Source organism: Callithrix jacchus, chromosome 5 (assembly GCF_049354715.1).
Source record: "Callithrix jacchus isolate 240 chromosome 5, calJac240_pri, whole genome shotgun sequence".
Classification (NCBI taxonomy): Eukaryota; Metazoa; Chordata; class Mammalia; order Primates; family Cebidae; genus Callithrix; species Callithrix jacchus.
The window spans coordinates 118,844,983-118,869,202 of record NC_133506.1 but is presented as its reverse complement, the minus strand read 5'-3'; the positions used below and the strand labels follow the sequence as shown (position 1 = coordinate 118,869,202).

Genomic DNA, 24,220 nt, shown 5'->3' with positions numbered 1-24,220 from the left:
TCTGTAATTGTCCAGGGCTGTAGCCCAGATCCTGGAAAAAACACTGAAAATTAAATTCCAAGTAAAGAAGGTGTATCTTTGCATTTGTATGACTTGAATTTGTGTTGGGTTTGTTTGGAGATGGAGTTTCATTCTTGTCACCCAGGCTGGAGTGCAATGGTGTGATCTTGGCTCACTCTGCCTCCTGGGTTCAAGTGATTCTCCTGCCTCAACCTCCTGAGTAGCTGGGATTTCAGGCGTGCCACTAGGCCCAGCTAGTTTTTGTGTTTTTAGTAGAGACGAGGTTTCACCATGTTGGCCATGCTGTTCTCAAACTCCTGACCTTGTGATCCACCTGCCTCAGCTTTCCAAAGTGCTGGGATTACAGGTGTGAGCCACTGCGCCCTGCCGAATTTTTGTTTATTAAGCTGATTTTATGTATAAATATACCTCTTTCATTGAGCACTATGAAAGTGGTCCTCGGCCAAGTATGGTGGCTCAAGCCTGTAATCTCAGTACTTTGGGAGGCCAAGGTAGGCAGATCACTTGAGCCTGGGAGTTTGTGACCAGGTTGGGCAACAAAGAGACCCAATGTTGTGAGGATATTGTGATACCTCATCTCTACCAAAAATTTAAAAATTAGGTGGGCATGGTGGTGTGCACCTGTAATCCTAGCTACTTGGGAGGCTGAGGCAGGAGAATCACTTGAGCCCAGGAGGTGGAGGTGGAGTGAGCTGTGTTCATGCCACTGCCCCCCTGCCTGGGTGACAAGAGTGAGACCCTGTCTCAAAAAGTAAAAATAGAAAATAAGCTGGGCACAGTGGCTCATGCCTGTAATCCCAGCACTTTGGGAGGTTGAAGCAGATGGGTCACTTGAGCCCAGGAGTTTGAGACCAGCCTGGGCAACAAGGCAAAACCCCATCTCTACCAAATATATGTATTAGAATCTAAAGAAGTTCTGAGCCTAATTTAGTCATTCAACAATGAGCTAGGTTTGGGGATGCAGTGATAAAAGAGACAGACACAATCCCTGCCCCTCTGGACTTTGTGGTTGGTCTAGTTAGTCTTAATCATGCCAGTTTCTGAATATATGAGCAAATGCAAATAATTAAACATCTCTGAACCTGTGTTTCATTTGTAAAAATGGGTCACTAATAATCCCCCCTTGACATGGCTGTTCAGGAGAATTAAATGAAAATTTACATGTAGGCCGGGCTGGTGGCTCACACCTGTAATCCCAGCACTTTGGGAGGCCGAGGCAGGCAGATCACCTGAGGTCAGGAGTTTGAGACCAGCCTGATCAACATGGAGAAACCCCATCTCTACTAAAAATACAAAATTAGCCAGGCATAATGGCACATGCCTGTAATTCCAGCTACTCGGAAGGCTAAGGCAGAAGAATTGCTCGAAACTGGGAGGCAGAGGTTGCAGTGAACTGAGATTTTGCCATTGCACCCCAGCCAGGGAACAAGAGTGAAACTCCATCTCAAAAAAAAAGAAAAGAAAACTTACATGTAAAGATACATGATCTATTCTACAGTGTTATACAAATGTTAATTAATACATTTTTTTCCCAAGAAGGTTTTCATGATAATAGCTTAATACATTTTTTCCCAAGAAGCTTTTCATGGTAAGTTACTACTGTCTTCACCCAGTATGTTTTGTTGACCCTCAACTAACAGTAACCAGTAATAAACACCAAGAAATGGAATAAGTCACTCACAGAAAGGCCAAGGAAAAAGCTATGGACGTGCAATACAGATTTCTGCTCCCAGCGGTACCACTAACTGGCTGAGTGGCCTCGTGAATGTCACTTTCCTTTCGGCATTTTAGTTTTCTAATTTGTTTTTAAATAGGTGGGGGCAGGCATGGTGGCTTACACCTGTAATCCCAGCACTTCAGGAGGCCAAGGTGGGCGGATCACCTGAGGTCAGGAGTTCGAAACCAGCCTGGCCAACATGGCCCAAACCCTGTCTATGAAAACTACAAATATTAGTCAGGTGTGGTGGGCGCCTGTTATCCCAACTACTGGGGAGGCTGAGGCAGAAGAATCACTTGAACCCGGGAGGTACAGGTTGCAGTGAGCCAAGATCACACCATTGCACTCCAGCGTGGGCGACAGAGCGAGACACTGTCTCAAAAAAAGAAAAGTCTGGGCCGGGCGCGGTGGCTCACGCCTATAATCCCAGCACTTTGGGAGGCCGAGGCGGGTGGATCACGAGGTCAAGAGATCAAGACCATTCTGGTCAACAAGGTGAAACCCCGTCTCTACTAAAAATACAAAAATTAGCTGGGCATGGTGGTGCACGTCTGTAGTCCCAGCTACTCGGGAGGCTGAGGCAGGAGAATTGCTTGAACCCAGAAGGCGGAAGTTGCAGTGAGCCGAGATCGTGCCATTGCACTCCAGTCTGGGTAACAACAGCGAAACTCTGTCTCAAAAAAAGAAAAAAGAAAAGAAAAGAAAAGTCTGGGCTGTGGGCCCTGCTGGTTTTGCCATCATAGAGATTCCCCTGGGGGTTTGTCCTCTATCCCCACTCTCCCCACAGGGCACGCCCACTTAAGATGCACAGCAGAATTGTTCTTTGGAAGGTTAGGCACAGTGGTTCACACATATAATCCCAGCAGTTTGGGAAGTCGAGGCAGGCAGATCACCTGAGGTCAGGAGTTCAAGACCAGCCTAGCCAACATGATGAAACACCATCTCTACCAAAAATATAAAATTAGCCGGGCATGGTGGCTTATGCCTGTACTCCCAGCTACTTGAGAGGCTGAGGCAGGAGAATCAACTTGAACCCAGGAAGCAGAGATTGCAATGAGCTGAGATTGTGCCACTGCACTCCAACCTGGGCAACAGAGCAAGACTCTAAAAAAAAAAGAAAAAAAATTGTTATTTGCAGAGGTCAACTGGAAAGGAAGGAACATTTTTAGCAACCACCACCTATGCCTTCCTACATACACTCAATGATCTTGGACATCAAAGGTTCAAGACATTGGGAGTTTGGAGGGGGTTCGAAGGGAAGAAACCAAAAGACAGCATGCACCTTCGGGGCCAGATTGCCTGGGGAAGCAGGAAGCCCATCATCGATGGAAAGCGATGGGTAGGCAGGCAGGAGTGTTGTTCTGTGGCTTCCCCAAGAATCCATGCCCTTCCAGATCCAAGGAGGCTGGCTCAGACAGCACTGACTCTGGGTCCCCCAGTTACTATGCCTAGGAAGGAGGCAAGGGGTAAGAAAATGGGAAAGAGCAAGAAAGAGTAGCCACAGTTTTCATGAAGAACAAAAGAAGGGGCTAGGTGCAGTGGTTCACGCCTGTAATGCTAGCACTTTGGGAGGCTGAGGCAGATCACTTGTCAGGAGTTCGAGACCAGCCTGGCCAATATGGTGAGCCCTCATCTCTACTAAAAAATTCAAAAAAAGAGGCTGGGCGCGGTGGCTCAAGCCTGTAATCCCAGCACTTTGGGAGGCCGAGGCGGGCGGATCACAAGGTCAAGAGATTGAGACCATCCTGGTCAACATGGTGAAACCCTGTCTCTACTAAAAATACAAAAAATTAGCTGGGCATGGTGGCACGTGCCTGTAATCCCAGCTACTCAGGAGGCTGAGGCAGGAGAATTGCCTGAACCCAGGAGGCGGAGGTTGCAGTGAACCGAGATTGCGCCATTGCGCTCCAGCCTGGGTAACAAGAGCGAAACTCCGTCTCAAAAAAAAAAAAGAGAAACAGCCATGGTGGCAGCCGCCTGTAGTCCCAGCTACTCAGGAAACTGAGACAGGAGTATCACTGGAACCCAGGAGGCAGAGGTTCCAGTAAGCTGAGATCGTGCCACTGGACTCCAGCCTGGATGGACAAAAAAAGATTCTATCTTTAAAAAAAAAAAATAAAAAGGAGTAGATAGAACTTAGGATGACAAAATGAAGGTGGAAGGGGTGGAAGGAGTGGAGGCAAAACTGTGTTCACTTCTCTTTGCCCACCTCTCTTCCCGCACCCTGCCCTGCCACCATTGCCACTGTATTTGTCAACTTTGTGGTGCAGAAAGAGGCCTGGGTTGCGGGGGGCAGACACCTGGGTGGAAGCTCTGGTTCTGTCACAAACACTGTGGTTCTAGGGAATTCCCTTCATCCTCTGCAAGGATGAGGCTGAGTGACAGTGATGGTGGTGGTTTGGGTGGGCAGTGTAGGGCAGTCAGAGCTCTGGTATGAGTCTCTGATGTGATCTTGGGTGAGTCTCAGTGTCTGCCTCTGTGAAATGGGGATAAGAACATTCACTGTACATGGCTGTGGGGAAGATTCATTCAGGTAAGGCACACGAAAAGCACTTTATAAGCTGCCTCGGTGTGTACAAAGACTGATTATGATACTATCAGGCTGACTTCCTACCCTCACCACCCCCATTCTCAAATCCCAGCTCAGCAGCATGGGGTCAGGGGGTGCAGGCAGCCAGAGCAGACTGCCAGGAGATGCAGCTTGGCCCTTTCGTGTGCCTGTTGCAATTGCCACCAGGAGCTGAGTGGAGCAGAGGGGTGGAGAGAGGGGCACAAGCTCATCTGCAGTTGCTATGGCGCCCCATCCTGGATTTGCCCATCTCTCCTAATGGAGCAAAGGGCAGACCGAGGGAGGGAGAGGGAGAGAGAGCACAACTGGTGCCTTCCTCTCCCCTTCCCTCCATCTCTCTCTGGAGCAGATGTGGGTGGGGGATGGAGGGAGCCTGGATACTGGACAGGAGGGGAGGAAAGAGTGGGGTGCCGGGATTAAGAGGTTTGAGATGGGGGCCACACTGAGAGAGGAGGGGGCAGGGCCCTCATACCTACGTCCAGAAGCCAGCTGCTGACGTTAGAGAGAAGAAAAAAGCAGATGAGCCGGCACCAGGCACCAGCAGGAAAGGGAGAGGGAGCCAGAAAGAGAGAACACCAGGATAGGAGGCGTGGAGGCAGACAGCCCCCAGCCTGCAGCCTCTGCCTAGGCTCTCCTGAGTCTGGACCCCAGGGTCCTGAGAGCTGCCCCCAGGATGGGCGCCAGGGGAGCAGTCTTGCCCCCTCCTGTGTGGGGGCTGATAGGCTGCTATTTCGTCTGTAGCTGGGCTTTGGGGGGTCCACGACCCCTCCGCTCTCTGCCCCCTCTGTCTTCCCAAGTTGAGCCAGGATCTGTGCCCATGCAGGTGCCCCCAGAGGAGGCCGAGGCTGCCCTCGCTTATCTTTACTCTGGAGATGCCCAGCAGTTGTCGCAGGCGAATTGCAGTGAGGGCTATGAAGCGCATGGGGCAGGAGCCATGCCAGGGCTCCCCCCAACCCTACAGGGGGCAGCGGGCACCCTTGCCCAGGCCGCCAATTTTCTCAACATGCTGCTGCAAGCCAACGACATCCGTGAGTCCAGTGTGGAGGAGGATGTGGAGTGGTACCAGGCACTGGTCCGAAGCGTGGCTGAGGGGGACCCAAGAGCATACAGGGCTTTACTGACCTTTAACTCTCCACCAGGGGCCAGCCACCTACAGCTGGCCCTGCAAGCCACCCGGACTGGGGAGGAAACCATCCTTCAGGACTTGTCGAGGAACTGGGTGCAGGAGGAGAGCCCACCTGGGGACCAGGACACCCCAGCCCTGAAGAAGCGGGTGTTGACCAATGACCTAGGGAGCCTCGGCAGCCCCAAGTGGCCACAGGCGGATGGCTATGTGGGGGACACGCAGCAGGTGAGGCTGTCTCCTCCTTTCCTGGAATGCCAGGAGGGACGGCTCCGACCTGGCTGGCTGATCACACTCTCTGCCACCTTCTATGGACTCAAGCCAGATCTCAGCCCAGAGGTCAGGTAAGTGGGTTTGTGCAGGATTAGATGCGTGTGTGGGCATGTAGGGGAAGGAAGCACAGGTCCCTCAGCTGTGCATGGGCCAATTGGTATGAACATGTGATTGCCTGGGGGGCACACAGATATGGATATTTGCACTCAGCTGTGTGTACTGGCAGTTGGCTCTGGGAATCTGTAACTATCTGTTAACACATACAGGTGTGAGTGTACGTGTGTATGAATCAACCCATTTAAGTCATATTTATCTGGGTTTATGTGCTCGAGCACATGCAGAAATGTCTGTGAGCCTGTGCATATACAAATAGGTATACATATGCAGCATACATCTATATCCAGGTATACACCCGTGTGTAGAGATGTGTCAGTAGAGACAGGAAGAGGTCTTGGTCCCCAGGCCTGAGGAGCGAATGCAAGAGGGAGGAGAGGTCTTGGTGTGGATGACAGTGACAATCCATGCACCAGGCTTGTCAGAGGAGAGCCGGGTGGGCACTCCAGGAGTTCAACCTGCTGCTCTCTAGCAATTGAGATCTGTAAGAGGAGACTTCCCAGGAGAAGGAAAACATTATTTTTTTAAGACGGAGTTTTACTCTGTTGCCCAGGCTGGAGTGGAGTGGTACAATCTCGGCTCACTGCAGCCTCCACCTCCTAAATTCAAATGATTCTCCTGCCTCAGTATCCCGAGTAGCTGGGATTACAAGTGCACACCACCAAGCCCAGCTAATTTTTGTATTTTTAGTAAAGACAGGGTTTCACCATGTTGGCCAGGCTGGTCTCAAACTCCTGACCTCAGGTGATCCTCCCACCTCAGCCTCCCAAAGTGCTTGGATTACAGGCATGAACCACCACACCTAGCTGAAGGAAAACTCTTGAGGGGGCTTGGAATCAATGCTCTTTCTGCCAAGGAGCTGGGTGAGTCCCCAGGGCCATCTCCTTACACCAAGCAGGCACCACTGTCCTGCCTGTCTTAATGATGCAGAAGGTTGTGATTCTCCTCCAGTAACTGACCTCTTCCTCAACCCCAGGAAGGAAGGATTGAGGATCCTATTGGGAAGGGAGCAGCAACTGAGCCCGAGATGGCAGGGCATTCAACAATCAACACTCCTTCTCCAGTTCCGTGCCCCCATTCATTGTTTCCAGCAGGGTTCCCCTCCTGCCAGCAGGCAGCCTGGCTTCTTGCCAGCTCAGCCTAGAGCAGAGGCTGGGGAGCTGCTGGTCCAGATCAGGGCTCCTCCATTTCATATCTCCTTTCCTGTGAGCAATTCAGACCTGGCTTGGGCAGAGAGAGGAGCTGGTTAGTAGCTGAGCTGATCTCTGTTTGTATGTGTGTGTACATACATGAAGAAGTGTGAAAATCCCCTTCAGAGGATCATCAGGGCCCTGACTCCTGCCATGGCTTGACATGTGCCCTCCCTCTACTCCTTAATAGAAACCAGGAGATGATAGGATGTCAAAAAGCCGAGGGCTGGAGAGAACAACCTAGTAGGAAAGAGACTGCTGTCCACAGAGACAGTGAGCATGCATGACACTGGAGAAATGGAGTGCATGCATGCTCTTCCCACACACCACAGGTGCTGGGCTAAAGTTTGCAGACTGCATTGTCCCCAAATCCAGTGCCTGTAGGGGCAGAAAAGTGTGATCTCTATCCCTTTCCTCACTCATCGTAAGGGTCACAACACTCTATAACAAAAGACAGATTAACAAGAGAAAAGGCATAACAAAATTTTTTTTTTTTTGAGACAGAGTTTCGCTCTTGTTACCCAGGCTGGAGTGCAATGGCGTGATCACGGCTCACTGCAACCTCCGCCTCCTGGGTTCAGGCAATTCTCCTGCCTCAGCCTCCTGAGTAGCTGGGATTACAGGCACGCGCCACTGTGCCCAGCTAATTTTTTGTATTTTTAGTAGAGACGGGGTTTCACCATGTTGACCAGGATGGGCTCGATCTCTTGACCTCATGATCCGCCCGCCTAGGCCTCCCAAAGTGCTGGGATTACAGGCGTGAGCCACCACGCCCGGCCGTTTGTTTGTTTTTTGAGACAGTCTCACTCTGTCACCCAGGCTGGAGTGCAGTGGCGCAATCTCAGCTTATTGCAACCTCCGCCTCCTGGGTTGAAGCAATTCTCCTGCCTCAGCCTCCTGAGTAGCTGGGATTACAGACACCTGCCACCATACCTGGCTAATTTTTGTATTTTTAGTAGAGACAGGGTTTCTCCATGTGGCCAGGCTGGTCTCGAACTCCTGGCCTCAGGTGATCTACTCGCCTCAGCCTCCCAAAGTGCTAGGACTATGGGCATAATCCACTGCCCCCTGCCTATTTAATCAAAGTTTTACATGACACAGGAGCCTTCAGAAATGAAGATCTAGTGGCAGAGGCTCAGTGGCTTACACATATAATCCCAGCACTTTGGGAGCCCATGTGGGGGGGTGGCTTGAGCCCAGGAGTTCAAGACCAGCCTGAGCAATATAACCAGACCTTGTCTCCACTAAAAATAATTTTTTAAAACTAGCCAGGCATGGTGGCACATGCCTGTGGTCACACGAGGTGGGAGGATCACTTGAGCTACGATCATGCCACTGCACTCCAACCTGGGCAACAGAGCAAGACTGTGTGCCAAAGAGAAAAAAAAGAAAGACAGAAAAGATAGACTCAGGGAAAACTGTTCATTGTTATGCTTAGTTTCAGTGAAGAATGGTCAGCCCTGAAGAAATGAGATTGGACAAAAAAGGCTATGATCTAATGGTGGCAGACCAAGTTCGGAAACTCAGCCAGGCCCTCTCTGTTCAGCTTCCTCTTGGCCGATGTAGCATCCTTCCTCCCAGGAAGAGGGCAGGATCCCTCTGGAATGAGCGTCATATGACCTACTTACTACCTGTCAAGGCAGGCCAGAGAATTTCTTTATGACAAGCCCCTACACAGAAAGGCAGGGGAAGATGAGAGTAATACTTCTTGGTTTTATGTCTTGCTCTGGGGGAGGGAGATTCTAGTTTCTATGACCTGCCTTAGGAAAGGGGAATTCTGGTTTCTAGAACTCACCTCAGTGGGGAGAAGGAGGGGTGAGAGATAAGAGGGCAGGAGAAGGTCAGAGAGACCTTACTTCTGAGCTCTTCTCATCTCCTTTAGTTCAAAGTCCTCAACATGCCAAAGTGCCATAATTTGGAGTATTGTTTTCTGGGCCCCAACAATGCCCAGGGACACATATCCACTTTGGCATCCATCACTGTGCCCCTAACTGCTGATTCAATGCTGTAGGGGGCAGGTGCAGATGGCCATAGATCTCCAGAGTGTGGACATCGATCAGTGCGCAAGTGGCCCAGGCTGGTACTCCAGCACACACCTGTGTGATCTCAACAGCACGCAGGTAAGGATGAGGAGGATGCGGCGGGGGGGGGGGGGGCACTAGGACTCAGTGCTCCAGCATCCCTCCCCAGGGCTCCTCTCTGAGCCTCCGTTACATATCTCCTTTCCTTCCCGGAACCACACTCTCCATGTAACACAGCTCTGGGCTCCTCTTGGCCCACAAAGGGTGCTCCATTGGTCTCTCTACAAAAGGATATTTCATTTTGATGAAATAAATGGAATTGCTGGTTGGGGTGTGGGAGGAATCTAACCAACAAAGGAGCTCAAAGAGGCCTGGGACCAGTGACTGCTATGGGACCTACCTGCTATGCAGGTAGATTCAAAACTCTGGGTGCAGGTGACTCACAGTGACAGAGGGCACTGGCTGGTAATCACGCAGGCCCAGCACTGGGAAACTGGGAGGCCGGTGAACTCATCCGCTCCGTGGTTACAATGACTGCACACTTGTTCCTGGGCTCAACTGAAGCCAGGGCAAGCCCTGTGGCCTGCTAGGGTTGGCGGGCATATTGTTCTGTGTGCACAGGTGGTCCTACTGCTCTTCAGGGCACACATGTCTGCAGCTAGAAGTAGAGGGATAGAAAAGGACTCCCACCATCCAGTTCACTGTTTAACCCAGACACATTCGCTTCTCTGGGTGCATGTTTGTTTAATTGTGCAGACTGTGGCACGAATAGAGTGCAGTTCAGTGGTTCAGGAAAGAGGGGAAGTTGGGCCACAGCTTCACAAGCACCACACACTAACCCTTTAGGTGAGGTCAGGGGCTGGATATAGACTCTTCTAAGGTTAACCCCTTCCTTTGTGCCACTGATGTCTGTACCCACCCATTCCCCACAATAGACCTGACTTCATTTGCTCATATTCCCTGCCTGGCTCTGAGGTCTACTCTGGCCCCTGCTGGGCAAACATCAATGGGAGGTGGTAGAATAAAGGCTGGCCTTGGCATCCCACCAGGCTGGCATTAGCCTGGCATTAAAGCTGGGAAAAACAGCCCAGTGCCAAAGCCAGATGGCCCCTGATGAAAGAAGCTGCTCCTCCATGGGGGTCTTTCCAGTCCATTTGTGTGCCAAGGAGGGAAGCTGGTGGGGACCCTTTGAAGCAGGATGTGGGCACACAAGGTGTGGCTGGGCTCAGAGCTTTCCCTGCTTCCACCTCCCCAGTATCTTGCCCTAGCAAGAGCTGGGCACTGGGAAATAGGTCCTATGAGGCTCCTGTCTCTGCCAGTCTGAACAAAAGGGTGATTTCTCCCCATGCTCTTTGCTTAGGGTCTCTTTGGGAAGAGAGGCAACCGCAGAGGTAGGGTAGGGTACGGTTTCCACAGAGGGAAGACTTCGCAAGGACTAGAGAGAGCTTCCAGAGGGATTCCCCAGTGTGGACCCAAGTCCCATGGATAGGCAGGTAGATGGACCCTCCATCTCTCCCAGGAGGGAATATTCTTCCAGAGAAAGCCCCACATAAACACATATTGTGTTTGTCGTCCCCACAGTGTGTCCCCCTGGAGAGTCAGGGCTTTGTTCTTGGCCGCTACCTCTGCCGCTGCAGACCTGGATTCTACGGGGCAAGCCCCTCTGGGGGTATGTAAGTATGGTTAGGGCTGGGCATGTGTTTTACAGGAGAGGCTGGACAGGAGGGTACATCTCTGGAAAAAAGGCAGGTGGGGGTGAGATCCTGGGAGGGAATTTGTGGGGCAAGAGCAGAAGGTTGAGAGAAGCAGGAGAGGCAAGCAGGGTGCAGTGTGGGGGTGTCTGCGCCTTCTGAATATGAGCCCATAACATGCAGATGTGATGCAAGTTGACCTACCAAGGAGCCCTAGCTTGGCGTCACCTCTTTCTGGTACCCTGCCCTCCCAAGGAAGCACCCATTCCCACTTGTCCCTGGAGCCCTAGATCACAGAAGAGCAGGGAGAGGGCTGTGGTAACTATCAGGAGAACAGGCTGGGATGTCAGGATGCTCTAGCTGGGCCTGTCTCCCTGCACCCATCTTGTTTTTATAGGGTTAGAGGAGAGTGCCTTCCAGAGTACCGGGCAATTCGGGTCCCCCGAAGGCAGATCTGGGAGGCTGCTGCGGTGCCTGCCATGTCCTGAGGGCTGCAGCAGCTGCATGGATGCCACACCGTGCCTGGTGGAAGAGGCCGTGGCGCTGCGGGCCACTGTGTTGGCCTGCCAGGCCTGCTGCATGCTGGCCATCTTCCTGAGCATGCTGGTCTCCTACCGCTGCCGCCGAAACAAGGCAAGGAAGGCCCCACACCTCATGCACACGTGTCCAACCCACCTCAACTGGAGACCTGAGACTACCTAAGACCAGAATTTAGAAGAAATGGGTTCTAATCTTGATTCTAAATCTAACTCACTATGCAGCATTATGCAAGTGATTTCTCCACCTTGGACTTGCTTCCTCATCTGTAAAATAAGGGCATTGAACTCGATTCATAAGCGCTAGTTGAATATCTACTCTAAGCAAAACACTGCCTAGGCTCAAGAGGAAGTGATCTGGGCCTGCACAGAGCTCCCAGTTTAATGGAGAAAGCAGACATGTAAATAAAATGGCAGTACAGTGAGACGGGCAAAGATGGAGGTGTCTGTCCATTGCTGTGGGAGCTCACAGAAAGTCATCCTGCCTGAGATGGCATGGGAAAGACATTCTGGATATGACATGAGCCAGGCTTGAAGGTTAACTGGACACTTACTGGGCCAAGAAGGGGTACCTGATTCTAGGCAAGGGAGCAGCCTGACCCAATGCTTGAGGAACGCATGAGATCCCTTCCAGCTCCAGCAGCCTCTGATTTGAGCCGAGGTCTGCAGCAAGGCCCTGAGCGGGAAGGGGAGAACACAGTGACGTGTGTGGGAATGATGTGAAACCTCGGCCTTAGCCAGGTTTAGTGCCAGTGGAGCTGAGCCTGTGGTGACAGTGGGGGTGTGACTGTGGTCAGAGAGGGCAGAGCCAGTGTTACAGGGTGAAGCCTTAGCTCAGGGCCTGAGAGCCTCCGGCACTATCATCCAAGATCTGCTCACATGCCTCTCTCCTTGCTTCACAGAGGATCTGGGCATCTGGAGTGGTCCTGCTGGAAACCGTCCTTTTTGGATTCCTGCTGCTTTACTTTCCTGTGAGTCTGTGGTCAGAGGCTGGCCCTACCTTCCAGCATCCCCTATAGCCCCAGAACCCTTCCTCTTCTCTGCCCTCTTGAGGGGATTCAGAGACTTCAGATTTCCCCTACTCATACCCACAAATGGCAAGCTGGTCTATGAGTTCCGGAGCCCCAGGCTTAAAAGAGCTCTGTGACTTGCAGGGTGACTTAGGGCAAGTTACCTAACCTCTTTGACACTTCAGCTGCTCCTCTGCAGAATGAAGGTGGTGATGCCTCTATTTCAGGGTTGTTGGGAGGATCCACAATGAGCTTAGCATGGGCCTCGCCCACAGCAGAAGCACCGTGGAGAGCAGAGACTTTTGGCCCTTCCCACCAGGTCTTCATCCTATACTTCAAGCCCAGTGTATTCCGCTGCATTGCTCTTCGCTGGGTGCGGCTGCTGGGTTTTGCAATTGTCTACGGCACCATCATACTCAAGCTTTACAGGTATGGCCTGAGGCAGACTTTGCTCTCATGCTGCTCATCCCAGACCACCCCAGCTCACTCATGGAATGCTGTTTTTCAAAGCCAGACCCTTGCCAGCCCCACTCCCCTGTTCCCCCAAGGACAACCCCCATCACCATAGCCTTCTCCTCCATGTAACTTTTGGGTGGGTGGCAAGAGGCAGCAAACCATGAAAAGGATGGAAGGACAGGTACCTGTGTGGAGGGGAGGGCAGCAATGGACAGAGGCCAGGGCACTGGCTCCCTCTCCGTAGTCCTCCCAGGTCCCTGCCATCTACCCTGTGTATTCATTTTTTTTTTCTTTTTTGAGGCAGAGTCTAGCTCTGTCACCCAGGCTGGAGTGTAGTGGTGCGATCTCTGCTCACTGCAACCTCTGCCTCCCCGATTCAAGGATTCTCCTGCGTTCAAGGATTCTCCCCCCTCAGCCTCCTGAGTAGCTGGGATTATAGGCGCGCCACCACACCCAGCTAATTTTTGTATTTTTAGTAGAGACGGGGTTTGACTGTGTTGGCCAGGTTGGTCTCAAACTCCTGACCTCGTGATCTGCTCGCCTCGGCCTCCCAAAGTGCTGGGATTACAAGCGTGAGCCACCGCACAAGGCCAACCCTATGCATCCTAACCCTCGCAGAGTGCTGCAGCTGTTTCTGTCTCGAGCGGCCCAGCGGAGCACCCTTCTGAGCAGCAGGCGGCTGCTGTGGCGCCTGGGGCTACTCCTGCTACCTGTGCTGGGCTTCCTGGTTGTGTGGACCGTGGGCGCCCTGGAGCGAGGCATCCAGCACGCACCTCTGGTGATCCGAGGCCACACTCCCACTGGCCGCCATTTCTACCTATGTCACCATGACCGCTGGGACTACATCATGGTTGTGGGTGAGCTTCTTCTGCTGAGCCCGGCCTCATGCCCATCCCTGACTCTCATCCTCCCTGGGTCCTCTTGTTCTGGTTCTCCTGCCTTGTCCCTAGACCCCCGGACCAGGCTACCCCTAGCACATCCTTCAGAGAAAGGGGTGGCGCGGTGCTGAGGCGGCGCCGGCTCTCTCCCTCCTGCCTCCTTACAGCTGAGCTGCTGCTGCTGTGCTGGGGCAGCTTCCTGTGCTACGCCACGCGGGCTGTGCTCTCCGCCTTCTATGAGCCACGCTACATGGGCATCGCCCTGCACAACGAGCTGCTGCTTTCCACTGCCTTCCACACGGCCAGGTGAGGATCGACCCACCTACCAACCACAGCCCCTTCCATTCTGATATTTTGAGATTGAGTCTTTCTCTGTAGCCCAGGATGGAGTACTGTGAGGCCGTCTTGGCTCACTGCAACCTCTGCCTCACAGTTTCAAGCGATTCTCTTGCCTCAGCCTCCCCAGTAGTTGGGACCACAGGCACCTGCCACCACGCCCGGCTAATTTTTGTATTTTTAGTAGAGACGGGGTTTCACCACATTGGTCAGGCTGGTCTCAAAGTCCTGACCTTGTGATCTGCCTGCCTTGGCCTCCGAAAGTACTGGGATTACAGGCGTGAGCCACCATGCCTGGCCCCCTTACACTCTTAACACCACTCCTCACCTCTCCCATCCCACGCCATCCTGGTGACACTGCTATGCTTCCTGGTGACACTGCTATGCCTCAGCACGGTGAGGAAGGCCCCCACTTCTAGCTCTCTCCCTACCCCCCAGATGTCCCTACTATACTGTACTCCAGGCCTGGCACAGGTAAAGAGGCCCCTGACACACAAGAGGAGGACTAGTACCTTCCTCCTAACTCTTTACCCCTCCCAAAGCACCTCTCCAGCACCTAACCCCTTCCCACACTTGCTCAGTCCTCCCTGCCTTCTGCCCTCACTCCTCAGCCATAAGAGCAGCAGGCTGCTGTGTGTCGGTAAGGACCAGGCCCTGTGGTGGAGGCAGAGTTAACCCACAGAGTGGGCCTAAGAGTGTGAAGCACACGTCTGTGCTATACACAGCCAAAGAAAGTGAGCTGGAATAGTCTGGGAAGGCTCCTTGGAGGTGGGGATTAACGGGATTGAGGTGGGACATAAATCCTGGAGAAGACAGGATAGGGCAGAAAGCCTCCTTGTCCTAAGGGGATCAGGGCTGGGGCTGGGGTGAAACACTAGTGAGAAGGTGAAGCGGAAGTGGCCCCTCCCGCCTGCAGTAATGACCCACACCCCCATCCCGCCCCCAGGTTTGTGCTGGTTCCCTCCCTGCACCCGGACTGGACCCTCCTCCTCTTCTTCTTCCACACCCATAGCACAGTCACGGCCACACTGGCTCTGATCTTCATCCCTAAGGTGAGGCCTTCCCCTCCTGCCTGTGAGGCAGACCCCAGCCCCTCCTTCAGGGGTGCTGTGGAGCTGTTGTCCCGCAGCGCCCTCTGCAGGCCAGGGTGAGGACAACAGAAGGTGCTGGGTGAGTGAGTAGAGTGCCAGGGGCCCTAAGCTAGGAGCCCACTTGAGGGGGATGCTCTCTGCTTCCAGTTCCTGGGCAAGGGAAAGAAGAACCAGAGCTGGAGAGGATCTCTCTTGCAGCTGGAAGGTTGGCACACTCTGATAATCTACTCAGAAGCAGGTACACAGGGAGAGGTGGGGGAGCTGAAGGACCAGACTAGGAATTGCAGGGTGGGGGGCTTGAAACCACCCTGCTCTCTGAGCTGGAGTCAGGGAGGATGACGGGAGTAAAACTCTAAAGACCCCCAGAATTCCAAATCAGAGAAGGGATGAAGCATCACCAAGTAAAGATGCATTCCCCAGGGCAGGTGAGAGTAGGAGTGGACAGAGAACCAGGGTGAGTCTTATTCCCACTCACATGTGCCCCTGCCAGTTCTGGAAGCTGGGGGCTCCTCCCCAGGAGGAGATGGTGGATGAGGTGTGTGAGGATGAGCTGGACCTGCAGCACTCGGGCTCCTACCTTGGCAGTAGCATCGCCTCAGCCTGGAGTGAGCACAGCCTGGACCCTGGAGACATTCGGGTATGTGTCACCCTCCCTGCCTCCTTTTAATGCTAGCTTTTAGGAATGGAGCGGAGGGAGAACTGGGCCCTGCCACCTGGGCTGTGTGCCACTGTGAGTCCTCTTCCCTCCAAGACCTGCTCTCTCCCTTCTCCACCACTGCCCAAAACTGATTCCCCTGACTCTATTCAAAGGAGGCCACACACACCCAAGTGGGAAAACCCCAAAGCCACAGAACCAGATGCCAGAAGCCCAGGCCATGTGGCAAGCTAGAGGCAGGGCCAAGAGTGGAGACCTACTCCCTCATGTCTTCCACTCTCACTCAGCAGGAGCATCAGGTGGGGGGCAGACTAAGAAACCCCTCAGCTGGCCAGGCATGGTGGCCAAGGCGGATCACTTGAGGCCCAGAGTTTAAGACCAGCCTGGCCAACATGACAAAAATCCCATCTCTAGTAAAAATACAACAATTAGCTGGACGTGATGGTGCATGTCTGTGGTCCCAGCTACTCAGAAGGCTGAGGTGGGAGTAGGATCACTGGAGCCTGGTAAATCAAGGCTGCAGTAAGCTGAGATCATGCCACTGCACTCCCGCCTGGGTGACAGAACACAACTCTGTCTCAAAAAAAACAAAAAAAACAAAACACACAAAAACCTTAGCCCCCAGCAAAGCAGGATGGTTGGGACCCTAGGGCCATCTGTGGGGTTGGGTAGATCAGGCAGTGAGTGGCCACCAGGATCCCCTCTCCCTGGACCTGGCAGGTCTTAGAGAGAGGAAGTTCTTCCTGGGTCTACACTGGAAGAGAATGTTTATTTTCATTTCTGTGCTCAAAAATATCATTATAGTCACCAGAACCCTAATAAGGCTCAGTGGGTAACATACAAGGAGAGCTGAGTCTAAGCCCATTGTTTTATACAATCCACGGTCTAGGAACCATCCTGGGAAGCCATTCTCTCCATCCCTCCACCTCTACTAGGGCTCCCTCCACACCTGACTTGTCTGCAGGCTCACAAGGCAGAGTCCTTACATCTCCCGAGTCCTTCCTTATACCAACTGCCCCTGCCCATTTCCCCCTTGTGTCCTCACCCTCTGAGCTCTTCCTGCCCTGCCTCCTGAGACCCCAATCCAGCTGAAGGGCAGGAAGTATGGAGGGGCAACTCCACCCCTAACTCTCTACTTTTTGGAACACAAGCCAGTCTGCAGCCCCTATCTGGCTTTGGGGAGAAACTCAGGTCATAAGACTTTGAAAGCCCCATTCCATCACTTACACCTGAACACCACATTTCATACCCACTAGTCTCAATCTCATATAATGCTCTTAAGGAAGTTGACACTGGTCACCCAGGTAACACTGCTTTACAGGAAATGCAGAGGCTCAGAGGGGTCATGAAAACAGCCGCCAGGCACACAGCACATTGAGGGTCCCCCAAGCTACTGACTTTCCACCTGACCACAATGCCCCAGAGAAGGTAGTACACCTGAGTCCTCTGAGCTGACTGCATCTGGCTGGGACTCAGGTTGGCAACTGATCTCACAGGTGAACAAAGAGGTGAATTCTGAGAGTTTTAGAAGCAGGGAAGAGATACAGCTTGATGGAAAGAGATCCCCCAGGGAAAATGGTTTACGAAAGGGTGGAGGGACAGCCAGCCAGGGAATGGAGGGAGCTCACCTACAGCCCTGCTTTCCTTCCTGCCACCTCACAGAATGAGCTAAAGAAGCTCTATGCCCAGCTGGAGGTCCACAAGACCAAGGAAATGGCTGCGAACAACCCCCACCTGCCCAAGAAGCGGGGCAGTTCACGCCAGGGGCTGGGCCGCTCCTTCATCAGGTACCTGGCAGAATTCCCCGAGACCCTGGCCAGGCAGCACTCCCGAGACTCAGGCTCCCCGGGCCGCGGCAGCCTGCCTGGCTCCTCCCGCCACCGGCTCCTCAGCTCCAGCCTCCATGAACCCGAGGGGACACGGGCTCGCAAGTCCCGCAGCACCTATGACCAGCGCAGGGAGCAGGACCTGCCTCTTTTTGACTCACTGCTGAGGAGGAAGCTGGCCAAGAAGGCCTCTCGAATAGAGAGCCAGGAGTCTGTGGATGGGCCCCCTGCCCTGGGCTTCAGGTCGGCCAGCGCCCACAACCTGACAGTGGGAGAGAGGCTCCCCAGAGCCCGGCCTGCCCCTCTGCAGAAGTCGCTCAGTGTGGCTGGCTCCAGGGAAAAGGCCTTGCTCATGGCCAGCCAGGCCTACCTGGAGGAGACCTACCGGCAAGCAAAGGAGCGGGAGGAGCGGAAGAAGGCCGAGGCAGCCATGGCCAGCCTGGTGCGGAGGCCATCGGCCCGGAGGCTGGAGCAGCCTCGAGGGCCCCCCCTGTCAGCTCCACCTTCCCCTGCCAAGAGCAGCAGCATGGACAGCTCTCACATCTCTGGAAGGCTTCACCAGGAGGCTGGGAGCAGGCTGCCTCACCCACCCATCCGGCACCAGGTCTCCACCCCCATCTTGGCCCTGTCTGGGGCCTGCCTGGGAGAGCCAAGGATGCTCTCTCCCACCTCCACCTTGGCTCCAACTCTGCTGACAGCTTTAGCTCCAACCCCAGCCCCTGCCCTGGCACCAGTCCCAGTAGCCCCCCAAAGCCCCAACTTACTCACCTACATCTGCCCCTGGGAGAACGCAGAACTGCCGGTCAAGAAAGAAAATGTGGCCCAGGAAGGCCCCTCAGGGCCAGAGCGAAGCCACCCTTCTCCTGCCCCCGCTCGAGCTAGGCTCTGGAGGGCTCTCTCTGCTGCAGTAGAGAAAAGCAGGGCTGGGGAGAATGAGATGGACACTGGAGACGCGCACCTCCAGAGGGAAGCTAATGACATGGAGCGGTCCAAGATCTTCCTGAAATCCCACAGCCTCAAGGCCCCTGTTCAGCAGGGTTCCATGCACAGCCTGGGGCTGGCGATTAGAGCTCTGACCCGCTCTCGGAGCACCTACAGAGAGAAGGGGAGTGTGGAGGAGAGTCCTGAGGGGCAGAATGGCAGGGCTGTGGGAGAGAGTGTGGGGGCAGCCTCCCGATCGCCCAGGCTAGGCCGGCCCAAGGCGGTGAGTAAGCAGGCCGCTCTTGCCCCCTGCGATGACGAGGAGTCCCTTCAGAACCAACAGAATGCTCACACCAGCAGGATGCTCCAAGTCTGTCAACGGGAGGGCAGCAGGGAACAAGAGGACAGAGGCAGGAAGACGCTCCAGGGTCTAGGGGAGCAGAAAGCTGAGATAGCAGGTAAAACAGGGCTTGCCACGCTCCAGCCCCTGGGTAGTGCTGACCACAGGGTGGCAGAGGTATGCCCCTGGGAGATCACTGAATTAGAAACGCATCAGCCGGACAGTGGTAGCAAGGCCGAAATCTGCCCCTGGGAGATGAGTGAAGCAGCCCCTGAGTTGAAGGCACTAAGACAAGACCCAGGTGACTCCCAAGAAAAGAGGGTGGGGGCCCCGGGAAAATCGGAGCCCACCGATGTGGCTGCCATGATGAGGAAAAGATCAGAGAGGCTGGTGAGGGAGCAGGAAGCTGTGTGTCCCTGGGAGAGTGCCGATCATGGAGGTCTTTTCCCTGGGTTAGCTCCTCAGGACCCTGGCAGAATCAGAGACAGATCTGAGGCAGAGGGCAGTGTGGAGGCCAGGAATGTGAAGAAGCCTGCGGGGCAAGCTGCTGGCCCAGTCACTCATACACCTGACATCGCCAGGGCGGAGCTGTGTCCCTGGGAGGCAAGTGAAAGAGGCGAGGGTGGGAAACCAGCCCAAGAGGTGGTAAAGGATCTCTCTCAAGAAAAGCAGAAAACCAGGAAAGAAACCTTTTGGAGAGAACAGAAACTGGGTGGAGACTTGGAGTCTCTCTGTCCGTGGGAAAGTACAGATTTCCGGGGCCCCTCAGCAGTCTCAATTAAGACCCCAGGAAGCTCAGAGTGTTCAGGGAGTCTGGGTAGCGGCATTGCTGAAGTGTGTCCCTGGGAGGCAGGAGATGCTCCTGCTGTCGGGAAAGGAGAGATCTGTCCCTGGGAGCTGGTTGATAAGGTGATGGGGCAGGAAACACTGAATCTGGGAACAGGTGGAGAATCTCTCCAAGAAAAGGAAAAGGCCTCCAGAAAAGGAAGCTTTGGAGATATGGGGGAACAAACTGTGAAAGCAGGGCAGAAATTAAGTCAACAGCAGGAGTCGGTGTGTCCCTGGGAGAGGACGGTCCCTGGGCACTCCAGCCCATGTCTAGACAATTCCTCATCCAAAGCTGGTGGCCACTTCCTATGCAGTGGAGGACGCAGAGCAACGCAGACATGTCCACAGGAAGATCTCAGGCCGGAGGCACAGGAAGCAACACCTGCCAAGGCCGAAATCTGTCCCTGGGAGGTAAATGAAAGAACAATAGGGGAATGGACATCAGCACAGGCACCAAGAGGAGGAGAATCTCAAAAGGACAAGGAGAAAATGCCTGGAAAATCAGAAATACAAGATGTCACAGCTTGGGAAAAGCCTGCAGGGCAGATCCAAAAGCAGGAAGCAGTCTGTCCCTGGGAGAGTATGGACCTTGGCAGCTTCTCACCACAACCACGTCCTCAAGAAACAGAGAGACCCCAAACTCATCTCCAGATGTCAGGCAGCATGGGAAGCAACGCTGCCAACATTTGCTCTTTGGATGTGAAGGAAATCCTGACTGCTGGGAAGGCAGAAATCTGTCCCTGGGAGGTGGGTGCTGGAGCAGGGGAGGAAAGCGCTGTGGGAGTCAAGGACATTAGGAAATCCCCAAATGATATAGTAAAGGCTTCTGCAGTTCTTCCACCCAGGGAGACAGCTGTTACTGCTCCAGAGAAGCCACAGAAGCCAACCCCAGAGTGGGAGGTGGCTTGTCCCTGGGGCAGTGTGGGTCCAGGGGCCTCCTCTCAGCATTCAGATACTCTGGATGCTGATGGACCAAAATCTGAGTTCCAGGAACTGGACCATGCAGGGTGCAGGCCTGCTAAGGCGTGTCCCTGGGAAGTGCAGGAAGCTGCTATCAGTGAAAAAGCCGAGATCTGTCCCTGGGAGGTGAATGAAGGAACTATTGGGAAAGGATTAGACAAAGAGACAGGGAGTGAATCAGCAGAGCAGAGGGAGAAAGCTCTAGAAAAGGGGGAACTCACTTCCCTGGGAGAAGATCTATCAAAAGGGATGACAAAACTGTGTCAAGAACAGGAAGCTATTTGTCTTTGGGAGAACCAGGACTTGAGGGAATCCCCTGCTTGGGCCCCCAAGATCTCAGACTTGCCCACCAGCATGAGTAGTGAAGTGGCAGAGGGACATTCCTTGGAAGCAACAGAGAAGGGAGACCTGAGACAAGACGCAAAGACAGGTTCCTTCTCAGAACATGTAACCCAAGAAAAAGCTCCAGCTTCAAATGCAGAAGAATCCACTCCTGAAGATGAGGAAAAAACAAGCAATGAGCTACAATCTGTCTGTCCATGGAAGAGCAGTGCGCCAGCAATTTCCTTCTCCTACCCAGACAGACAGTGCCCTGACCAACCTAAAGCCAGCTCCCAGAAACTGGTCAGCACGGGGGGCAGAGCCATTGATGTGTGCCCATGGGATGTTCCTGATGCAAGCATGTATACACTTGACAGCAGTGCCAAGGTCAAGACCTGTCCCTGGGAAGTGACTGACAGAATCCCTGTCAAAGAGGTGTCAAGACAGGATGGAAAAGGGGACTCTCAAGAAGAGAAAGACAGAGACCCAGAAAATTCAGAACCCAAAGGTGTGCCAGTTCAGAAAAAGTCAGAGATGGAGGAGGAGGCTGTGTGTCCCTGGGAGAGTCAAGATGGCAGGGGACTGCCCCTACAGCCAGCCCCAGATGCTTCTGACAGCAGCAGTTCTGAGGCAACAGGCAGTGTGGAGACCAGCGTGGCGGAAGTGTGTCTGTGGGAAGTGGAAGAGGCTCCCTCCGCCAAGGAAGCAGAGATCTGCCCTTGGGAGGCAGGTGGAGGAGCAGCAGAGGAAGGGGGACTAGAACAGGAGGTGGAACAAGAATCACAAGGGCAAGGAGAGATGTTCCTTTAGAAGGTAGGTCCTGGAGAGACTGAAGAACACTTCTCAAAAGCAGCAGCAGAGCCCAGAGAACAGGATGCAGTCTGCCCTGGGGAAGGCACAGGCTCAGGGGGGCTCTTGCTCCAGTCAGGTGCTCTGGACCCCGACCAACTTAAAGTCAGCCCCCAGGGAGCAGGCAGCGTGGGGAGCAGGATGGCAGAGCTGTGCCAATGGGAAATCACAGATCCAGAAGGAAATAAAATAAAGGGTACCATGGCAGACATCTGTCCTGGGGAGGAAACTGGAGTCCCATCTAAGGAATCTGGCCTCCTGGCTTTAACAGCAACTCGGACAGAATTTTTCCCCACAGCTCCTGAAAAACCACTATGCCTTTTAGTCCATGGGCCTCTGGACCACTTCCTTCCAGAAAGCAAAATCCTTTGCCCCAGGGTAAGCAGGCCAGCCAGTACTACCACTCTAGAAGGTGTCAGAGAACTACAAGGATCTTCAGGGCTTGAATCAAGGACCAGCTTAGCCCCAGAGCCAAGTCTCCAGGAAGGCGAGGCTCAGTCTTCCTCCTTAACTGAAGACCCAGGCCAAATAGCTTTGGAAGCTCAGCATGAAGAATTTTCCCCTCCAATGGCCTACCCTTGGGACTGGGAGTAACAGCCTTCTTAGGTGAGGTCAAACACAGAGCTAGCTTTCAGGAGCCAAGGCCCTTCCCAAGCCTAAGAGTTCCCAAAGAGCTGAATCAAAGACAGCTTGGTCACTTCCCCTCCTTGAGAAGACCAGAAGCAACTCATCCCAAAGACGAAGTGTATGAAAAGGGTATAGTTTGGACCCCAATGGGAAGGCCCACCCTGTCTTTACTTCTAATTTTTCTTCCTGTTGGAGGAAACAAAGACTGTACATTGTTTCTAAGGACTCCTCCCATCCATCTACGATACTCACAGCACAAACCACCTGAGTCTGGACACTTACCGCAAAGCCAGTGTTAGGGATGAAAGGAAGTCAGCTGTGGCCAGCCTACCTTCTCTCACGGGGAGACCCTGAATTCTCTGAAGTCTACGATGGAGCATTTTTTTAAGAAGAAACTAAACAATACAAAGTGTTGACAACATAGGGACGGTGGACCATAGAAGGCTATAAAGTCCACCATAGGAAGCTGAGGAGCCATTTAATTGAAGATAAATTGGAGGAAAAGCTAAAATGACTCAAAATAGGCACCTGAAATGCCTTAAGGACCTTGTCATTTTGATTTTGAATCTCCTGTTTCTGCTTTATTGCTTCTCATACCTGCCCTGTGTGGCTGCTGAAGCAGAAACAATCAGGCACACTGACATCCATTTCAGCACCTGGCATCCAAAGCCGCATCAGAGACAGAGAACACAGAAGAAAGCAATTTCCCCAGGTGCCCCCACAGCCAAGGGAGTTCTTCCTTCCAGACATCCTTGTGCGCCTCCTGCTAGTTTTTTAGGGGGTCTCCCCATCTTCCTGCCCCAGCTCTTACCAGTCTCCAGAGCTCCTCTCACTGGCTTATTTGCCTCCCCCTAGCTTTTCAGCACTGCCATCAACAGGACCCTCTCTTTTGTCAATGCACTTGGAGTCAAGGGGAATCTCTGGTTCTGATGCAAGGACCCCTCCCCGCCCAAATCACTTGCTCAGTAACAAGAGGACACATCGATCTCCTTTCAGAGGAGCTCAAGAAAGGCAGTCCTGTATACAGCCAGAACTCCACTTCTGCCCTCTGAAAGAGGAGTGCAGTGGGGCAGGTTAGAAGCCTGAGGGCCAGGAAAAGGGCACTGTGTGAAGACAAAGCCTTCTTTCTTAGGGAGCTCTCTCTTGGCTCGGCTTCCTTCTCTCAACAGTTCAGGCTACCCTTGCTTAAGCAGTACTAGATTACAAAGTGCTGGGATTAGATGATAATACCAGAGGGAAATGAGGAAGGCGAAAACATACAAAAAAGTCCCAAGATTGGCAAAGGGAGGTGGGGGAGGGGGAAAGTGGCAGCTAGAGATGGCAGAGCTGGACAGGGGCACTAAAGATGGCAGTAAGTCACACCTTCTAACAGTACAGACATCGATGTCATTCATGGGGAGAAAAAGACGAAACAGGGAGACCAAATATGCAAAGGGAAAAAAAGAGCTGCAACATCTAGTCTGCATGTAAATATGCTGGGCGGTTATGGGACTTCACAGAGAAAGTAGCAAAGTACTACATTTCCAAAAGGGAACAGAGGAATGGAGTAACCCACTCTCCATTGGGGACCAGATGTCCTCAGTCCCTTACCTAGGGCCCTTATCTTGGGCTTTTAGAGCAGTAACTGAAGTGTGGTGTTGTCCTGGGCTCTGACTAGTTAGCCTTACAGCTTCTGAGCTACTGTGGATTTTGCTGTGCACCCCAAAACAATCCCATTGAGTCTGGTCTAGCTGGAAACAGCAAAGTTGCTCCCAAACCCACTCTTGTGAAATAAACCATGCGGTGGGTGGTGGGGGGGGGGGGGGCGGAAATAAAGAACACTTTTTCTTGAAACTGCAGTTGGCTCTAGCTTATTCATAATGATGAT

General features: G+C 53.2%; 1 protein-coding gene across 1 annotated transcript; it reads left to right on the top strand.

Annotated features, from left to right (window-relative positions):
- The first annotated feature begins 4,891 nt into the window (after nt 1-4,891).
- On the top strand, nt 4,892-22,454 carry GPR179 (G protein-coupled receptor 179). Its single transcript, XM_002748545.6, is given in 11 exon segments — nt 4,892-5,774; nt 9,019-9,127; nt 10,610-10,697; nt 11,117-11,352; nt 12,158-12,226; nt 12,585-12,694; nt 13,340-13,578; nt 13,767-13,905; nt 14,882-14,987; nt 15,517-15,663; nt 17,344-22,454. Coding segments are annotated over 11 exon segments (7,014 nt in total). The 5' UTR covers nt 4,892-4,980; the 3' UTR covers nt 22,321-22,454.
- The last annotated feature ends 1,766 nt before the right edge of the window (nt 22,455-24,220 follow it).